This window comes from Lipotes vexillifer, unplaced genomic scaffold, assembly GCF_000442215.2.
Source record: "Lipotes vexillifer unplaced genomic scaffold, Lipotes_vexillifer_v1.1 scaffold534, whole genome shotgun sequence".
In the NCBI taxonomy this organism is placed as follows: Eukaryota; Metazoa; Chordata; class Mammalia; order Artiodactyla; family Lipotidae; genus Lipotes; species Lipotes vexillifer.
In genome coordinates, this window is record NW_006787833.1 from 64503 (window position 1) to 86857 (window position 22355).

General features: G+C 38.4%; 1 protein-coding gene across 1 annotated transcript in view; it reads right to left on the reverse strand.

The window, feature by feature from the left end:
• Window positions 1–10685: 10685 nt before the first annotated feature.
• The window catches only part of STAM (signal transducing adaptor molecule), a 45131-nt gene continuing 33461 nt past the window's right edge, over window positions 10686–22355 (reverse strand). Inside the window, exon 14 of the mRNA XM_007460871.1 lies at window positions 10686–10884. Coding sequence (XP_007460933.1) covers window positions 10686–10884 — 199 coding nt within the window. The remainder of the gene's footprint in view (window positions 10885–22355) is intronic.

Consider the following 22355-nt stretch of genomic DNA (forward strand, 5'->3'; position numbering starts at 1 on the left):
CTGCAGGAGAGAACACTGAGGAACAATGTGAGCAAGATGCAAATTCCAGTTTGCGTGGCTTCGTCCAGGAGGAATGGTGGGTGAAGTGCAGAAAACTGCACCCAGCTAAACTGAGCAGCACAGGAACACACAAAACACACGCAGGAAGAGGCAAAACACACACGCATGCACACCTCACACCACCAGCGCCCTCAGCTCACCCAGGTCTGGTGTCACAACCTGCCCTCTGACACCAGCGGGCCCTCCGCCCACCTTCAGTCAACAAATACAAACCTTCCCACACCCACTCCCATAGGCATGCCTCAGGTCTTTTTCAAGGTAAAGTGCCATATTTATTGTAATATTCATGTATCTAAAAAACCGTTTAACATGTAAAACAGTTAATACTGTTTATATTAGATTTTTCATTTTGTTTTTTTTTTGTTTGTTTTTGGCCATGCTGCACTGCCTGCAGGATCTTAGTTCCCCAACCAGGGACCGAACCCGTGTCCCCTGCAGTGGAAGCTCGGAGTTCAAACCACTGGACCACCCGGGAAATCCCTAAATTAGGTTCTTATTTTTACTCTTTAGTATGTCATTGCTGAAGTTTAACCAGTTTTCCCCACAAAACCTAAGGCTTTTTTATTTTGCAGTTATGCACAGCACAGTGAGTTTTTAGAGCACAAACGTGAATGACAGCAGAATTTCCTGTATTCTATTATGAGCTCCAGGTCACCAAAATTACAACCATTCAAGTCCAATATACAGGAGTTATCTGCTAGACAACGTTAAGGCTGCCCTTGAATCGATTTCAAACATTATGTATAGAATTTTACATTTCTCAGACAATAGCTCTTGTTGCAAATACCCAGAAAAAAAATGAGTTATACACAGCATTTGATTAATAAGCTGTGAATTACTAGATAAAAGGAATATTTAGAAATATGATTTTCAAAACATACTACACACAGTAATTTAGATCATGCTAGTCAATTTTAATTTAATGACGCTTACCTCTTCATCAAAAATGGAAAATAACACTTCAAAGTTTTTAATCTCAAAGTGTTTTTGACAAAACTGTTAAAAACAAATGTTTTATGCCTAAACTCAGCTCCTTTAGCTATTAATCTATCCTTCTCTGCTTAATTTTTGAGAACAATTTCCCTGACCATTGTGAATTATAACATACATAAAACAAACATTTAGTATAAACTGGACACTTACCCAATGTTAATGTTCCCCACTGAAAGCATAAACAGTCATGTTGCAAATAAAATAAAATTTGGGGGTGTTTTTTTGCTTTTCAAATAGGTCTGCATAGTTAAATATATACAAGTGCTGGAAAAGAGTTAAAATAAACAATAAAATAAACTCCTGGTATTATTCTTGAAAAAATTAGCATGAGACAGCAAAAAAGATTCTGAAAAGTCAGTGACTATTCCTGCTTACAAAGGAAGAGTATGACACAACCAGTGATAACAATTGGAAATTTTGTCTTCCCCCTCCCTCTGAAAAAGCTTATCTACCTTATTGAATACTTGATATAAGCCTTTTTTTATCAGATTCAGCATAGATTAATTTAGGAAAGAATTTTCTTTAATGCCAGCAGGGTATGTAATTGCCTAAAGTACAAACAATAAAACTAAAAAATATATATTTTACCCTTGGAATTGTTTTATATAACTATATAAAATAACAGACACATGTAACTGATTGACATACAAGAAAAAAGTTGACTAGAAAAAAAACCTTTAACGGTTGTTTATGTGTATTAATATTAATAACTTGTAACAATGTATAATGACATTTTTCTAGGCCAAATATTTGTGATGTAAAAAAATGCCGTTGCTGATTGTGTACCTTATTTGAAATATTAGAAAAAGACTCACTTGGCCAGCCTCAAAGATGGAAACTGCTACTTTCCATAGTTCTCTAACATTTCAGGTAATCTGCTTACTTAGTAAATAAAAGAGCCAAAGGATGGCAAGTATATAGTATGTTGGCTTCATCATCATTTTCACGTCAATAAACCCAACTCTGCCTACAAGAACATCAAAAAAGGTAAAATTTCATATAGTCCAATGCTACCTCTCTCCTTTAGCTTGAAGATATGAGAACAGTATATGCTTCAGTCGTAATTATTTAATTCTTCCCCCAATGAAAGTGAAAGTACTATCAAATGAAAGTGCTTCTACTCAAAGTGCAGATGTTCCTGGTGGGGTCACTCAAACATCAACAAAAGGCTCAGGAGTTTACTAATGAACATCAGGTATCCCCAGATTATTCACAGGGAGTATACTGTTTTGACCGTGTGCTGGAAACATGTTCCCGAGTTTCAGTACCTTTTCCTTCTCTGAGGTATGAGATAACTGCAGTGGCACAGATGAGTTATTCAGGCTGAATGGCAGGGAGGTTGAGGATCTGAAGCACAGAATTTCTGCAAGCTTCAAAGGATCATGTAACAGTTACACTAACACTACAATTTATAAATAAGTAGAAGGCCCAAGAGATTCATGGAACTGCCCAGGGTCACATATCTAGCAAGATGTCCTTTTGAGAAAAGATATATCTGGGTTAAAATCTAAATTCCTAGGGCAATGAACTGAAATTTCCACTTCATAGCAGAACTCCAATAAACTCCCATAACATAATTTAGTTCTTATTCTTTTCTTCAAGCAAAAGTATTACCACATCCTTTACAAAAGACCCATGTGGTCAAAACGGACATTTTACAATGCAAATACTGAAATCTTTCATTTTATCCTGTGCCGTCGCCATTTGTAGAAATGGACTTGTTACAGTGAAGCTTCTTTGGTAAATTATGAAATGAATTTACCTGTATTCTTCGCTACAACTTCTTCAGTCATGTTTCACAACTAAGTGTTATCACTGTATTTTTAAATTACAGAATATCAAAGATATTAAATTGAAAATTTTTTCTCTGAGGGAAAAGGAACAAAATCCAAAACCAGTATATAGGTATTTTTTGTGTGTTTTTAGTTCTGAGGAAAATAATCATACCGTATGGACGTTTCACATTTGGCATCTTAAATGCCTAACATAATATTACACATAATTAATCAAAAACATTCTCAACTGTTTACATATCTCTTTTTAAAGTAACAAGATATTTAATTATCCTGCACTTAAGAAACTTCATATATCCTGCCACAGAAACAATGGATTTCAAACATTTATTCTATTTTTTTTAAAAGCCATTAACCAACTGAAATAATGTAAGGGCTTAAACAAGCTATTTCACAACCTGATAGTGTACATTGTTGTAACTTGCATGTGTTTCTAACTTGACTGTGGGTATAAATTTTAGTTGGCCTGATTCCAATTTGGCAACCAATTTGAGGAAAATAAGTAAACATTAGAACTTTTAAAAAGAAAGGACTTCCCTTCCTCTGAAGTGATTTCAATATCTTAATAGAAGATATGACTAAAAAGTAAAGAGAAGTCTTTTTAAACAAACATGCCAAAATGTACACATCCCAAAACAAAGTCCTATAATTGTTGATGACATTTCTAAAATACCTAAAAGCCATCCAGAGTGAATCAGGTACATTCACAAGCTTGAGAAAAGCTCATTTGGGTTTGAATGGTGGAGAAGGGGAGCCAATTATTTTTTTCAAGGGCACAAATTTTCTTCAGGTACTCTGAATGCAATTTGAAAGGAAGAACACAAAACTGTACTGAGCCATGGTAGCATCAATGGCCTGAGCACACCATCTCTTATACAGAATAACCATACTTTAGGCTAACAATGTTCATTTATATGTACAGTTTTCTGATACGAGCTTTAAAAATTTAGATTCATCCCCTGTAACCATAAGTCACATAGTTCTGACTGCAATTTGGGGGGATTAATTAATAATAAAGAGTACTATAATGAGAACAGTACATCAAGTTAATTAAATAACATCATAAAGAAAGAAGAGATAAATCCAGAATGTGGGACACACTATGAGACAACTGGTATAGATCTTTAAAAAGGCAGGGAAAAAAAGAAGAGATCAATCCAGATTAATAGAGAATAAATGGACATTAAAAATGTGATATATTTCCTGGATTTTTAAAAAACTGTCCTTATAAAACAGTTTGGGGATGTTTGGTAAGAATAATATTACAGAATTACTGTTAATTTTCTTAGATGTGACAAAGGTTTAGGTTATGAAGGAATATGTACTTATCCTTACAAAATACATGATGAAATGCTTAGGTGTATAGTTTAGTGAGAAGTCTGTAACTTTGTCTATTCACACAATAAAGTATATGTGCATATGCACATACAGACACACCTATGCACAAATATGGATACACACACACGTATATATAAACATACATAAAGAGATAAAGCAAATGTGACAAAATGTTAATGATTAGTCAATCAGGACGAAGTGTACTCAGGTGTTCAATACATTATTTCAATCTTTCTGTAAGTCTGAAAATTCTCAACGTAAGAGTTGCTGGGAAAAGCACCACCTGTAGTATCAGATACTGACTTCAAAGGGCCAACTTAGTAACATTGTACTCCCCTCTGCTTAATCTTAACCTCTGAAACAGTGGTCTCCAAATCGGACATATACATCCTAGGGCACAGACTAAATGAACCAGAGATACGGGAAGAAAATATTAGAATTTCTATTAATAATTTATCTCTGGCCCTGTAAGATTTCTATTTTTGGTGTGTTTCATAATGTGCTATATGTATTAGTAGTATATGTTATTATAGTACTAACTCATATAGTATATACTATATATATACTATATACTAATACTATTAGTACTATATTAGTACTATATGTATTAGTTCTACTACAGTAGAACTTCTATAATTTGTAAATACATAGACACATCTTGAGGCTATAAACTCAAAAGGTATTTGTTACTGATGAGGGCAGCGGATCAACGAATTCGTATATACTCTTTTCTAAAATAGACATAACTTTTTTTTTTAAGTCTCTGAACATCAAACGATTATTAGAATCAGTTGCTTTCGCGTTTATACAAGGGTTTACCGACACAATAATTTAATCTGCAATCTTTATCAGAAACTCTTGACTCTAAAAGAAGCAGGAAACAGAGAATAATGGCAGAGGGAAGTATTAACATAAAGCTAGGGAGTTGAAAAATCAAGAAAGAACAAACGGTATGACCACAAGTTATCACCAGTAAAATGCTAGGTTTTGTTCAATAAGGAAACCTAATGTTTTAAACACTGAGATTTAAAATGCTCTAGAATATTATAAGGAAAAAATATTGCTGAAGCTAGAAAAACTTCAGGGAAAAAAATTACTAAGTATTATTATTTCAAAGGAAGACCACACTAAAAAAGAATACATAAAACTCAAGGCGGCTTTGCTTAAAAACCAGGGGGGCATGTAATTATAAACAGCATAGAAAATAATCTAGATAGTTGACTAGAACACTTAATCGAACCATGATTCTAAAATAAAAGATAACTGAACATAACGTCTTTGAGAAAATATTTAGGTAAGTTTCTTCTATATATTTATTCTAAAGGGTACAAGGATTCATTGACAATGAAAAAAATTTTTTTTAATTAGAAAATGATATGAGTGAAGAATTTAAACTATAATTTTGTTATTAAATATTTAAAGTTATATAATAGGATTCTATATAATTGTTAATAGAATCGGTAAGATGAGAAAAAGAAAACTAATTTTAACGTATTAAAGAAATAAAAATTTGACCAATTTTACCAATGGACCTCATTTTAGAAAATAATTATATAGTTTTTGCCGTTGCACGGTTTATCATATAGGACACTAATTTATCTTGTATAAACTTGAAGCTTGGGACTAAAGATAGTTTCATGCTGAATTATACACGTCATATATGAAAACTGTATCATCAGAAAAGAATGTTAGGGGTCTATTAAGCATTCTAATTATAAAAATTAAGAGGTATAGAAACAAGGTCCAGAAGTTTTTAATATAAAGAAGGGAATCTCTGGGCCCAGGAAAAGGTTCATCACTGAGTAGGAGAGACAGGTAATGGTGAAGCAGGACCAGGGAGTTAGAAAAGACTGTAAAATCATGGTAAGGACATACTACATATTATTCCTACTAGGTAGGTTTAGGGCACTGATATATTGTCCATCCAACTGACTGTGGGGTTTGTTGGCTACTCAAGCTAGATAGTACATAACTAGGCTGAATTTTTCCATTCAAATGTCACTGGCTTATGGATACACAAACTTTATAAAGGAAATAAACTGAGAAGTAAAATTTGCTTCACAGAAATTCATATTATAGTTAGTTCTTTTTATAAATAATCCTATTCCCTTTAAAAAGGGACAGCTACCTTTTAAAGAAAGATTTTACGGAAGTGCAACACATACACTGGTTGCAGAACAAAATCACTGTGCTCCTAACTGGTCCTTTCCTATTTCCGTCCTTGCCATGTCATCTGAAAGATGGAAAATACAGTGGTTCCTTTTCAGTGGAATTTTTTTCTGTCTGCTATTTTTATACCTAATAAGTGAAAACTGCAAACTAATATAGTATCAGTTTTAAGTATTCATCATTTAAATCTTTATAAAGGTAAAGAAACTTGCATATGCGTTGTAATAAGGGGAGTCTTTTTTCATTTCACCATTCTTTGACTTTTACAGGGCAAAACACATACTAGAGAATATATCATTAATTTTACATCATGAAGCATATCAAAATAAAACGGGAAAAAGGATACGTTTGCCATTGGTAAACAGGAATTCATCAAAAGACAAAGAGAAAAATACAATATGACTTGAGATGAAGTGTATCACTTAAACTAGAGTATTCAAATTGGAATGAGAAAGAGTACAATGTTTTGACAATGTTCATCAAAAAACAACGTATTGGGCTTCCCTGGTGGCGCAGTGCTTGAGAGTCCGCCTGCCGATGCAGGAGACGCGGGTTCGTGCCCCGTTTCGGGAAGATCCCACATGCCGCGGAGCAGCTGGGCCCGTGAGCCATGGCCACTGAGCCTGCGCGTCCGGAGCCTGTGCTCCGCAAATGGGAGAGGCCACAACAGTGAGAGGCCCGCATAACGCAAGAAAAAAAAAAAAACAGAGAATAATGGCAGAGGGAAGTATTAACATAAAGCTAGGGAGTTGAAAAATCAAGAAAGAACAAACGGTATGACCACAAGTTATCACCAGTAAAATGCTAGGTTTTGTTCAATAAGGAAACCTAATGTTTTAAACACTGAGATTTAAAATGCTCTAGAATATTATAAGGAAAAAATATTGCTGAAGCTAGAAAAACTTCAGGGAAAAAAATTACTAAGTATTATTATTTCAAAGGAAGACCACACTAAAAAAGAATACATAAAACTCAAGGCGGCTTTGCTTAAAAACCAGGGGGGCATGTAATTATAAACAGCATAGAAAATAATCTAGATAGTTGACTAGAACACTTAATCGAACCATGATTCTAAAATAAAAGATAACTGAACATAACGTCTTTGAGAAAATATTTAGGTAAGTTTCTTCTATATATTTATTCTAAAGGGTACAAGGATTCATTGACAATGAAAAAAATTTTTTTTAATTAGAAAATGATATGAGTGAAGAATTTAAACTATAATTTTGTTATTAAATATTTAAAGTTATATAATAGGATTCTATATAATTGTTAATAGAATCGGTAAGATGAGAAAAAGAAAACTAATTTTAACGTATTAAAGAAATAAAAATTTGACCAATTTTACCAATGGACCTCATTTTAGAAAATAATTATATAGTTTTTGCCGTTGCACGGTTTATCATATAGGACACTAATTTATCTTGTATAAACTTGAAGCTTGGGACTAAAGATAGTTTCATGCTGAATTATACACGTCATATATGAAAACTGTATCATCAGAAAAGAATGTTAGGGGTCTATTAAGCATTCTAATTATAAAAATTAAGAGGTATAGAAACAAGGTCCAGAAGTTTTTAATATAAAGAAGGGAATCTCTGGGCCCAGGAAAAGGTTCATCACTGAGTAGGAGAGACAGGTAATGGTGAAGCAGGACCAGGGAGTTAGAAAAGACTGTAAAATCATGGTAAGGACATACTACATATTATTCCTACTAGGTAGGTTTAGGGCACTGATATATTGTCCATCCAACTGACTGTGGGGTTTGTTGGCTACTCAAGCTAGATAGTACATAACTAGGCTGAATTTTTCCATTCAAATGTCACTGGCTTATGGATACACAAACTTTATAAAGGAAATAAACTGAGAAGTAAAATTTGCTTCACAGAAATTCATATTATAGTTAGTTCTTTTTATAAATAATCCTATTCCCTTTAAAAAGGGACAGCTACCTTTTAAAGAAAGATTTTACGGAAGTGCAACACATACACTGGTTGCAGAACAAAATCACTGTGCTCCTAACTGGTCCTTTCCTATTTCCGTCCTTGCCATGTCATCTGAAAGATGGAAAATACAGTGGTTCCTTTTCAGTGGAATTTTTTTCTGTCTGCTATTTTTATACCTAATAAGTGAAAACTGCAAACTAATATAGTATCAGTTTTAAGTATTCATCATTTAAATCTTTATAAAGGTAAAGAAACTTGCATATGCGTTGTAATAAGGGGAGTCTTTTTTCATTTCACCATTCTTTGACTTTTACAGGGCAAAACACATACTAGAGAATATATCATTAATTTTACATCATGAAGCATATCAAAATAAAACGGGAAAAAGGATACGTTTGCCATTGGTAAACAGGAATTCATCAAAAGACAAAGAGAAAAATACAATATGACTTGAGATGAAGTGTATCACTTAAACTAGAGTATTCAAATTGGAATGAGAAAGAGTACAATGTTTTGACAATGTTCATCAAAAAACAACGTATTGGGCTTCCCTGGTGGCGCAGTGCTTGAGAGTCCGCCTGCCGATGCAGGAGACGCGGGTTCGTGCCCCGTTTCGGGAAGATCCCACATGCCGCGGAGCAGCTGGGCCCGTGAGCCATGGCCACTGAGCCTGCGCGTCCGGAGCCTGTGCTCCGCAAATGGGAGAGGCCACAACAGTGAGAGGCCCGCATAACGCAAGAAAAAAAAAAAACAAAAAAAAACCAAAAAAAAAACAACGTATTAAAAAATTTTAATGTAAAGTTTGAATTCAAACTTTAAAATTACTATTTGAGGGCAACGTACTCTAAACTCAGGAAAACACAACACTAGGGTGAAACACCCTAAGTTGAAGATGAGGATTTAAATTTGAACCTACCTTTTGCCAAAGATGGAATCATTTGCCAAAAGGAAAGCAAGTACCTGATCATAAGTCTCAGAAAATATAAATTAAATCTTCATTTATGGTGTGACACCTGTTACTAAAGCAATTCATTTACTACAATGCTCAACTCAATTTTTCAGTTGTTTAAATAATAGCACAAAACTAGGGAAATTATAAATATTTAAGATTAAAATGTCAGTAGAAAACGTATTACATATGGATTAAAAGAAAAGCATTCACTCAAACTACTCCTGAATAAGAAGCCAAAATAATTCCATTTAGAACTTTAACAGAGAGAGAACAGCCCATAAATCCTGTTTGAAAGACAAGAATAAATAACAAACTGTTAAGCAAAGCCAGGAATCTAGATGACTTTGAAACATCCACTTACATCCATTTTAATGAAGAATTGAAGGATACACTGTGTTAAAGACATATTTAAAAGACTAGCAGTGGAATAAGACAGATGAATCAAATTTTGTTATAGCCTAAATAATTACAAGAGACTTTGAAAACGTAGTGTAATTCATGTTTTCTTTCCAGTTTCAAAGCTTCTATCCATTGCCTCTATCTTTGGTGTCACTGCCACCAATAAACACAGTATACAGCTTAGAAACCTAATTACTATCTTCAACTAGGAAAAAGTAAATTAACATTATTTCTTTAAAAGTAAGATATAAAGAACGTGGTCCAACTTAATTTTGTCTCATGGTCCCACAGTATTCTGAAATATCATGCCAAAATGTAAAAGTTTAAAAGGGAACATCATCATTTCCTATAAGTGCACCAAAAATTTAGCTACTGTACGCTGGTGTGATGACAGCTAGAAGTATGCAGAGGCCACACAACGACATAACATACGTGTGTTCGGCGCACAATTACTCCAAGGAAGGTTCAGTTTAATGGGAAACTGAAACATGGACAACATAATGCCTTCATGTACATATGCTACAGCGTTGTTCTCTTGCAGTTCAAAAGGACAGTGTAATTGTCTTAAATTTACACAAAACATTATGAAACATGGTAGTTGCTCATGATTAAAATAAAACAGCAATGTCAATTAAGTTAACAGTGTTAAATATATTCACATGATCACCACCGTGATTCAAAGTGGCCACAAGTGAAGTTACACAGCGATCTATGCACACATCTGCCACAAGGGTGCTTGCCAGTTTGACTTTCTGCAGACCAGGTAATTTTACGAGACAAATAATCTTGCACTGATTCTTTCATATTACGAAAGGAATTAGATGCTGTAAGTAGTTTCATTCCTCTGGGGGATGGGGAGAGGACCTCTAAAAATCAGTGCAAATTGAAGAGAGGTCTCCCTTCTGGAATATTGGAACTTGCTGACCAAGATACGATTCCTATAAGCTGAGGATAAACAAATCTTAAGACATCAAAGAATCTCATAACATTGTCATGGCGTTTAGCAGGTATTTGCCACAAAGAGGAATCCCAGCCCTACAGCAGGGCCTTCGGAGAGTACGGCTGCTGGGGCGGAGGCGGCTGGGGCAGCGCCGATGTTAAAGTATAGTTCGGCACCTGGGACAGGCTGCTCCCTGCATTCTGGTATATGGTGACGTCGGGGGCGGCAGGAGGAGGACTATACACTGAAGCCTGGCTGGGATACGTGCCTCCTTGAACGGAAGTGCCCATCGTGCTGTGGAGGGAAAGAACACTCGGTTAGATCAACACTGACTTACCCACAGCCGTTTAGAGATGAACCGGAAAGCTGTTCATGAGACAGTTACTCATTCATGCAACGCGTTCAATAAATACTTAGTAAATAGCTATAACGTGCCAAACACTGTTATTTGAGGCACTGGGATATCATCAAGAAGGAAGGGGGAAATGTCCCTATCATCATGGAGCTTACATTCTAACAGGATAAAAGAGATGATAAAAAAATGTATAATATGTGAAGAGGTAGTAACAAGAGGTGGTATAAAGAAACGTAAAGCATCGTGGGAGAACCCCGAGTTCCTGGGACAAGCGATTCCTGGGTATCCAGGGTGGTCCTGGAGGCTGCTCAGACACAGCTACACTGAAGCAGAGACCTGGAAAGAGGGGGAGGGAGTGACACCATTAGCTAGGAAAACAGGCTTTCAGGCAAGGAGAAAAGCAGGCCCTTGAGAAGAGAAAAGGCCCGGTGTGTTCAAGGAGCTACAAGGAGGCCTGGGTGGCCGGAGCGATGCGGCAGAAGCAGGGAGGAGGAGCCGCAGAGTGCAGGGCCATGCAGACTCTGGCGTGTACTGAAGTGGGACGGAGACACACTGGCTGCTTGTGGACACAAGAGCGATGCGATGTGACTTGGCTTTAACAGGCTCACCGGGCCCAGGACAGAAGCCAGGTGACCTGACTGGGGGCTGCTGGAATCGTCCCTGTGAGAGCCCGTCGGGCAGCTGGCGAGAGCCATGGAGGAAAGGGGAGGGGAGGGTCCGATTTTGAAGGAACTTCCATCAAAGGAAGTTTACATCATGTCTGAGGTAAAATCTTAGAACTAAGTCCTACTCTACTCTGGTATAGTAGCCATTTACTGAAAAGGAAAAGACTACAGATAAGGGCCACGGCAGATTTGGGGAGGGAGAATCAAGCAGTTTTGGACATGTCAAGTGAGATACCTAGGAGACTGCCAAGAAATGACAGTGAGCAGGCGGTCAGCTATGCGGGTCTGGAGCCCAGCAGAGAAGTAAGGGCTCGGAGCTCAAATTCGGGGGTCATCGGCACACACAAGCGTTCAGGGTCAGGGGCCTGAATGACATCCCCCAGGGAGCGACTGCAGACAGAGGAAAAAGCACTCCGCGTTTTGAGCTCTAGAGCTAGAAGTCAGGGAGATCAAGAGGCACTAGGCAAAGAAGGCTGAAGAGTGGCAATAAGGCAGAAGGAAAACTAAGAGAGCACAGTCACAGCCAAGTGAAGAAAGTACTTCAAAAAGGACGTGACCACTGGGTCTGGCCACACGGAAATGCTGGTCCCTAAGAGCAGTGCTGGAAGACTAGGGGAGATGAAGACCTGATATCCTCCTTTGTCTTATTCCCTGAAAACAGAGAAGCAAACAACAGAGACCTTCTATCTACTCCCACTAACACATTTACCCACTGTCTGCACCCACACCCACGGCTACATCCTGCCTCGCCTCCTGCTGGGACCGACCACCTGCCAGTGTGCTCCTGTGCAAGGTGCCCCCACTTGCACGGATCCCATCCCACCGACCAGAACTCCTTCGAGCTGTCTTGATTCATGTCTCGGCTTCCTCTCTTCCCATCCCCAACCTGACAGTCGAGTTTCCACTATGTGTAAGACACCAGGATACATACAAAGAGAAATAGGAAGAGCTTTAACAAGCAGATTTCCCCCCCACCTCTCTGTGAAAAATGTAAAACAAACTATACAATGGGCAATTGCCTAAAATTTTCAAAATACTGCCTATTTTTAAACTTTTCTTCAATTCCTAGATTGTTTATAAATCAATGTTGGTAAATTCAAAACTCTTGTACTTTGTACAAATTAAACCAATTCACTATTATAACAGATAGTCATTTGCTACTATATTCCACCAACTAATGTAGCCACGTAAGTCATGCTTAAAGGCATCACCCATTATCATTCCACAAGTGTTGTGTTATGAAATATGAAGTATTACAAGAACTCAGGTTTCATGCTATTGGTCACATGGATAAGGGTCACAACAATGCTATTGTATCATGTTGAGACTAAGTGCTAAGCTCTGGTGCCAAAATGCCTAGTTTTGTATCTTAGCTAAATGGGACCTTAGCCGTTGCTCCCTGCCTCAATTTCCTCATCTATAAAATGGGGATAATAGTGTACCTACTTCATGGGTTATTACCGTCAATGAGTTAATACACGTAAAGCATACAGCACAACACCTAGTGCTTACTACCCCATAAATGTTAGCTATCACTGTAATCATTCCCACTTTGTACTATATTCCTTATCTCAACGTAAAAGTTCTACCATCCACCCAGTTGTTCAAGGGTTAAAACCCAGCAATTCTCTCATATCTCTGCTCTGCACTATCTCCCCACCGTGTTACCCACAGGCAATCATTTGCTCATCTCTAAATAACCCTTTTCTCATCCCTATCTTGTAGTTAGACACTCATCATTTCTTGCCTAATATACTACCTCCCAGCTCCTAATCTAGTCCGTATGAATCCATCAACACTATCACCATCTGAAGCTCTTTACGGGCTTTCCCAGACAAGACCCAAGCTCCTTAACATGGTATCTCAGACCATCCATTATCCTTGTCAGTAAGTCCAAGCGTCTCTCTCACCTCTCCCCCCGGAGACTTTAACCCTTTAGTAACACTGCACCACTGGTAATGCCCAACATGCACCGTGCGTTTTCACTGCTCCCCATTTCATCCATTCCATGGGTACCATGCATTTCACAGCATGTCAGGTAAACAAAAGCATGAGACCCACATCTTTGTTCATGACAGACAATTACTCTTACTTTTTCCTCCAGTCTTAAGAGCATATTTTTCTTGGAAATCTTCCCTGAACCCTGAGGCTCCTCAAGCACTCTGCATATACTTTTATTTGTAATTTGTGTTGTAACAACATACTTTGTGTGTGTTTGCCTCCATTGGCCCCTAAGAACCTTGAGGCTCAAAAACACCAAATCAATGGTCAACTAATAGCTGCCAAGGGAGCCAAGAATACTCAATGGGGAAAGGACAGTCTCCTCAACAAACGGTGTTGGGAGAACCGGATAATCACATGCAGAGGAATGAAAAAGGTCCCCTGTCTTACACCGCACACGAAAATGAACTTGAAATGGAATTTAAATTTAAGACCTGAAACTGTAAAACTCCTAGAAGAAAAGACAGGGGAAAAAGGTTGTTGAGACTGGTCTCGGCTGCGGTTTCCTGAATATACAGCAAAAACACAAGCAACAAAAGCAAAAATCAGTAAGTGGGACTACATCAAACTAAAACGCTTCTGCACAGCAAAGAAAACCATCAACAAAACCAAAAGGCAACCTATGAAATGGGAGAAAATATTTGCAAATCACATTATCTAGTAAGGAGTAAATATCCAAAATACATAAAGAACTCATACAATTCAAGGGCAAAAAACCCAACAATCCATCGCTTAAATAAATCATCATTTTGTTTTCTTGACCTCCCCCTCTGTCTCTGAATTCTTTCTGCCAAAAGAAACTACCCGGGGAACCATCCTTGTTGGACCCATCCAGGAGAATTCAGGAGGACCTTCAAGATGACGGAGAAGTAAGACGTGGAGATCACCTTCCTCCCCACAAATACATCAGAAATACACCTACATGTGAAACAACCCCTACATAACACCTACTGAATGCTGGTAGAAGACCTCAGACCTCCCAAAAGGCAACCAACTCCCCACATACCTGGGTAGGGCAAAAGAAAAAAGAATAAACAGAGACAAAAGAATAGGGACGGGACCTGCACCGCTGGGAGGGAGCTGTGAAGGAGGAAAGGTTTCCACACACTAGGAAGCCCCTTCGCAGGCGGAGACTGCGGGTGGTGGAGGGGGAAGCTTCGGGGCCACGGAGGACAGCACAGCAACAGGGGTGCGGAGGGCAGAGCGGAGAGATTCCCACACAGAGGATCGGTGCCGACCGGCGCTCACCAGCCCGAGAGGCTTGTCTGCTCACCCGCCGGGGCGGGTGGGGCTGGGAGCTGAGGCTCCAGCTTCGGAGGGCAGATCTCAGGGAGAGGACTGGGGTTGGCTGCGTGAACACAGCCTGAAGGGGGCTAGTGCACCACAGCTAGCAGGCAGGGACTCTGAGAAAAAGTCTGGAACAGCCTAAGAGGCAAGAGACCATTGTTTCAGGGTGCGCAAGGAGAGGGGATTCAGAGCACCGCCTAACCGAGCTCCAGAGACGAGCACGAGCCACGGCAATAAGCACAGACCCCAGAGACGGGCATGAGACGCTGAGGCTGCTGCTGCCGCCACCAAGAAGCCTGTGTGCGAGCACAGGTCAGTACCCACACCTCCCTCCCAGGAGCCTGTGCAGCCCGCCACTGCCAGGGTCCCGTGATCCAGGGACAACGTCCCTGGGAGAACACACGGCGCGCCTTAGGCTGGTGCAATGTCACACTGGCCTCTGCCGCCGTAGGCTCGCCCCGCACTCTGTACCCCTCCCTCCCCCGGGCCTGAGTGAGCCAGAGCCCCCAAATCAGCTGCTCCTTTAACCCCGTCCTGTCTGAGCGAAGAAAAGATGCCCTTCGCTGACCTACACACAGAGGCAGGACCAAATCCAAAGCTGAATCCCAGGAGCTGTGCGAACAAAGAAGAGAAAGGGAAATCTCTCCCAGCAGCCTCAGGAGCAGCAGATTAAATCTCCATGATCAACCTGATGTACCTGCATCTGTGGAATACATGAATAGACAACGAATCATCCCAAATTGAGGAGGTGGACTTTGGGAGAAACTGTAGACTTGGGGTTTGCTGTATGCAACTGACTAGTTTCTGATTTATATGTTTATCTTAGTTTACTTTTTAGTGCTTGTTATGATTGGTAGATTTGTTTATTGGTTTGGGGGCTCTCTTCCATTCTTTTTTATTACTTTATTTTAATATTTTTTTATTTTAATAACTTTATTTATTGTAATTTTTTTTCCTTCTTTCTTTTTTTTCCTCCCTTTTCTTCTGAGCCATGTGGCTGACAGGGTCTTGGTGCTCCAGCCGGGTGTCAGGCCTCAGCCTCTGAGGTGGGAGAGCTGAGTTCAGGAGATTGGTCCACCAGGGACCTCCGAGCCCCACGTAATGCCAACCAGTGAGAGCTCTCCCAGAGATCTCCATCTCAACGTTAAGACCCAGATCCACTCAACGACCAGCAAGCTTCAGTGCTGGACACCCCTATGCCAAACAACTAGCAAGACAGGAACACAACCCCATCCATTAGCAGAGAGGCTGCCTAAAATCATACTGAGTTCACAAACAGCCCAAAACACACCACCAGATGTGGATCTGCCCACCAGAAAGACAATATCAGCCTCATCCTGCAGAACACAGGCACCAGTCCCCTCCACCAGGAAGCCTACATAAGCCACTGAACCAACCTTACCCACTGGGGGCAGACACCAAAAATAATGGGAACTACGAACCTGCAGCCTATGAAAAGGAGACACCAAACACAGTAAGCCGAATGAGAAGACAAGAAATATGAAGCAGATGAAGGAGCAATGTAAAAAACCACCAGACCAAACAAATGAAGAGGGAATATGAAGTTTACCTGAAAAAGAATTCAGAGTAATGATAGTAAATATGATCCAAAATCTTGGAAATAGAATGGAGAAAGTACAAGAAACATTTAACAAGGACCTAGGAGAATGAAAGAGCAAACAACGATGAATAACACAATAAATGAAATTAAAAATCCTCTAGAAGGAATCAATACCAGAATAACTGAGGCAGAAGGACGGATAAGTGACCTGGAAGATAAAATAGAGGAAATAACACTACCACAGAGCAGAATAAAGAAAAAAGAATGAAAAGAATTAAGGACAGTCTCAGAGACCTCAGGGACAACATTAAATGCACCAACATTCAAATTACAGGGATCCCAGAAGAAGAAGAAAAAAAAGAAAGGGACTGAGAAAATATTTGAAAACATTATAGTTGAAAACTTTCCTAATATGGGAAAGGAAATAGTCAATCAAGTCCAGGAAGTGCAGAGAGTCCCATACAGGATAAATCCAAGGAGAAACACACCAAGACACATATTAATCAAACTATCAAAAATTAAATACAAAGAAAAAATATTAAAAGCAGCAAGGGAAAAACAACAACATATAAGGGAATCCCCCTAAGGTTAACAGCTGATCTTTCAGCAGAAACTCTGCAAGCCAGAAGGGAGTGGCAGGACATATTTACAGTGATGAAAGGGAAGAACCTACACCAAGATTACTCTACCCAGCAAGGATCTCATTCAGATTCGACAGAGAAATTAAAACCTATCCAGACAAGCAAAAGAAGAGAATTCTGCACCACCAAACCAGCTTTAAAACAAATCTAAAGGAACTTCTCTAGGCAGGAAACACAAGAGAAGGAAAAGACCTACAATAACAAACCCAAAACAATTAAGAAAACGGTAATAGGAAGAAAACATATAGATAATTACCTTAAATGTAAATGGATTACATACTCCAACCAAAAGACATAGCCTGGCTCAATGGATCCAAAAACAAGACCCATATATATGCTGTCTACAAGAGACCCACTTCAGACCTAGGGACACATACAGACTGAAAGTGAGGGGATGGAAAAAGATATTCCATGCAAATGGAAACCAAAAGAAAGCTGGAGTAGCAATTCTCATATCAGACAAAATAGATTTTAAAATAAAGACTATTACAAGAGTCAGAGAAGGACACTACAAAATGATAAAGGGATCGATCCAAGAAGAAGATATAACAATTGTAAATATTTATGCACCCAACATAGGAGCACCTCAATACATAAGGCAAATGCTAACAGCCATAAAAGGGGAAATCGACAGTAACACAATCATAGTAGGGAACTTTAACACCCCACTTTCACCAATGAACAGATCATCTAAAATGAAAATAAATAAGGAAACACAAGCTTTAAATGATACATTAAACAAGATGGACTTAATTGATATTTATAGGACATTCCATCCAAACACTAACAGATTACACTTTCTTCTCAAATGCTCACAGAACATTCTCCAGGACAGATCATAGCTTGGGTTACAAATCAAGCCTTGGTAAATTTAAGAAAAGTGAAATCGTATCAAGTATCATTTCCGACCACATTTCCGACCACAGATATCAATTACAGGAAAAAATCTGTAAAAAATACAAACACATGGAGGCTAAACAATACACTACTAAATAAGCAAGAAAACACTGAAGAAATCAAAGAGGAAATCAAAATATACCTAGAAACAAATGATAATGAAAACACGACGGTCCAAAACCTATGGGATGCAGCAAAAGCAGTTCTATGAGGGATATTTATAGCAATACAATCCTACATCAAGAAACAAGAAACATCTCAAATAAACAATCTAACCTTACACCTAAAGCAATTAGAAAAGAAGAACAAAAAACCCCCAAAGTCAGAAGAAGGAAAGAAATCACAAAGATCAGATCAGAAAAAAATGTAAAACAAATGAAGAAAACGATAGCAAAGATCAATAAAACTAAAAGCTGGTTGTTGAGAAGATAAACAAAATTGATAAACCATTAGCCAGACTACCAAGATAAAAAGGGAGAAGACTCAAATCAACGGAATTAGAAATCAAAATGGAGAAATAACAACTGACACTGCAGAAATAGAAAGGATTATAAGAACTTACTACAAGCAACTATATGCCAATAAAACAGACAACCTGGAAGAAATGGACAAATTCTTAGAAAAGCACAACCTTCCGAGACTGAACCAGGAAAAAAGAGAAAATATAAGCAGACCAATCACAACCACTGAAATTGAAACTGTGATTAAAAATCTTCCAACAAACTAAAGCCCAGGACAAGATGGCTTCACAGGCGAATTCTATCAAACATTTAGAGAAGAGCTAACACCTATCCATCTCAAACTCTTCCAAAATATAGAAGAGGGAGAAACATTCCCAAACTCATTCTACAAGGCCACCATCACCCTGATACCAAAACCAGACAAAGATGTCAAAAATAAAGAAAACGATAGGCCAATATCACTGATGAACATAGATGCAAAAATCCTCAACAAAATACTAGCAAACAGAATCCAGCAGCACATTAAAAGGATCATACACCACGATCAAGTGGGGTTTATCCCAGGAATGCAAGGGTTCTTCAGTATATGCAAATCAATCAATGTGATACACCATATTAACAAACTGAAGGACAGAAACCACATGATCATCTCAATAGACGCAGAAAAAGCGTCTATTTATGACAAAAGACTCTGCAGAAAGTAGGCATATAGGGAACGTACCTCAACATAATAAAGGCATATATGACAAACCCACAGTCAACATCATTCTCAGCGGTGAAAAACTGAAACCATTTCCACTAAGATTAGGAACAAGACAAGGTTGCCCACTCTCACCACTCGTATTCAACATAGTTTTGCAAGTTTTAGCCACAGCAATCAGAGAAGAAAAAGAAATAAAAGGAATCCAAACTGGAAAAGAAGTAAAACTGTCACTGTTTTCAAACGAGATGGTAGTATACATAGAGAATCCTAAAGATGCTACCAGCAAACTACTAGAACTAATCAATGAATTGGGTAGAATAGCAGAATACAAAATTAATGCACAGAAATCTCTTGCACTGCTATACACTAATGATGAAAAATCTGAAGGGAAATTAAGGAAACACTCCCATTTACCACTACAATAAAAAGAATATAATACCTAGGAATAAACCTACCTAAGGAGACAAAAGACCTGTACTCAGAAAAGTATAAGACACTGATGAAAGAAATTAAAGATGATACAAACAGATGGAGAGATATAGCATGTTCTTGGATTGGAAGAATCAACATTGTGAAAGTGAAAACTGGAAAAGAAGTAAAACTGTCACTGTTTTCAAACGAGATGGTAGTATACATAGAGAATCCTAAAGATGCTACCAGCAAACTACTAGAACTAATCAATGAATTGGGTAGAATAGCAGAATACAAAATTAATGCACAGAAATCTCTTGCACTGCTATACACTAATGATGAAAAATCTGAAGGGAAATTAAGGAAACACTCCCATTTACCACTACAATAAAAAGAATATAATACCTAGGAATAAACCTACCTAAGGAGACAAAAGACCTGTACTCAGAAAAGTATAAGACACTGATGAAAGAAATTAAAGATGATACAAACAGATGGAGAGATATAGCATGTTCTTGGATTGGAAGAATCAACATTGTGAAAGTGACTATACTACCCAAAGCAATCTAAAGATTCAATGCAATCCCTATCAAACTACCACTGGCATTTTTCACAGAACTAGAACAACAATTTCACAATTTGTATGGAAACACAAAAGGCCCCCAAGAGCCAAAGCAACCTTGAGAAAGAAAAACGGAGCTGCAGGTATCAGGCACCCCGACTTCAAACTATACTGCAAAGCTACATTAATCAAGGCAGTATGGTACTGGCACAATATAGATCAATGGAACAGAAAATAAAGCCCAGAGATAAACCCACGCACATATGGTCACCTTATCTTTGATAAAGGAGTCAAAAATATACAATGGAGAAAAGACAGCCTCTTCAATAAGTAGTGCTGGGAAAACTGTACAGCTACACGTAAAAGAATGAAAGTAGAACACTCCTTAACACCATACACAAAAATAAACTCAAAATGGATTAAAGACCTAAATATAAGGCTAGACACTATAAGACTCTTACAGGAAAACATAGGCAGAACACTCTATGACATAAATCACAGCAAGATCCTTTTTGACCCACCTCGTAGAGAAGTGGAAATAAAAACAAAAATAAACAAATGGGACCGAATGAAGCTTAAAAGCTTTTGCACAGCAAAGGAAACCATAACCAAGACAAAAAGACAACCCTCAGAATGGAAGAAAATATTTGCCAATGAAGCAACTGACAAAGAATTAATCTCTAAAATATATAAGCAGCTCATGCAGCTCAATATCAAAAAAACAAACAACCCAATCCAAAAATGGGCAGAAGACGTAAATAGACATTTCTCCAAAGAAGATATACAGATTGCCAACAAACACATGAAAGGATGCTCAACATCACTAATTACTAGAGAAGTGCAAATCAAAACTACAATGAGGTATCACCTCACACCGGTCAGAATGGCCATCATCAATAAGTCTGCAAACAATAAATGCTGGAGAGCGTGTAAAGAGAACCCTCTTGCACTGTTGGTGGGAATGTAAATTGATACAGCCACTATGGAGAACAGTATGGAGGTTCCTTAGAAAACTAAAAATAGAACTACCATATGATCCAGCAATCCCACTCCTGGGAATATACCCTGAGAAAACCATAATTTAAAAACAGTCATGTATCACAATGTTCATTGCAGCACCATTTACAATAGCCAGGACATGGAAGCAACCTAAGTGACCACTGACAAATGAATGAATAAAGAAGATGTGGCACATATATACAATGGAATATTGCTCAGCCATATAAAGAGATGAAATTGAGTTATTTGTAGTGAGGTGCATGGACCTAGAGTCTGTCATACAGAGTGAAGTCAGAAAGAGAAAAACAAATACCGTATGCTAACACATATATGTGGAACCCTGAAAAAAAAAAAAGGTTCTGAAGAACCTAGGGAGCAGGACAGGAATAAAGACACAGATGTAGAGAATGGACTTGAGGACATGGGGTGGGGGAAGGGTAAGCTGGGACAAAGTGAGAGAGTAGCATGGACATATATACACTACCAAATGTAAAATAGATAGCTAATGGGTAGCAGCCGCATAGCACAGGGATATCAGCTCGGTGCTTTGTGACCACCTAGAGGGGTGGAATAGGGACAGTGGGAGGGACACACAAGAGGGAGGGGATATGGGGATAGATGTATACATATAGCTGATTCACTTTGTTACACAGCAGCAGCTAACATAACAATGTAAAGCAATTATACTCCAATAAAGATGTTAAAAAAAAAAAAAAAAACCTAACAACCTGATTAAAAAATGGGCAGAGGACCTGAATAAACATTTTCCCAAAGAAGACATACAAATAGCCAACAGGCACATGAAAAGGTGCTCAACATCACTATCTACCAGAAAAAGAAAATCAAAACCACATGGTATCACTTCACACCTGTTGCACTGGCTATGATCAAAAACACCAGAAGTAAGGACTGCTGTCGAAGATGTAGAGAAAAGAGAACATCTATGCAGTGTTGGTACAGTCAGTATGGAAAACAGTATGGAGGTTCCTCAAAAAATTAAAAATAGAGCTACCATATGATCCAGCAATGCTGCTTCTGGGCATATATCCAAAGGAACTGAAATCAGGATCTCAAAGAGGTATCTGCATTCCTATGTTCATTGCAGCATTACTCACAATAGCCAAGAAACGGGAAAAGTTAAGGGTCCGTCAAGGGATAAATGGGTAAAGAAGGTGTGAGGCAGAGATAGAGATACACACACACATGAATAGTATTCAGCCGT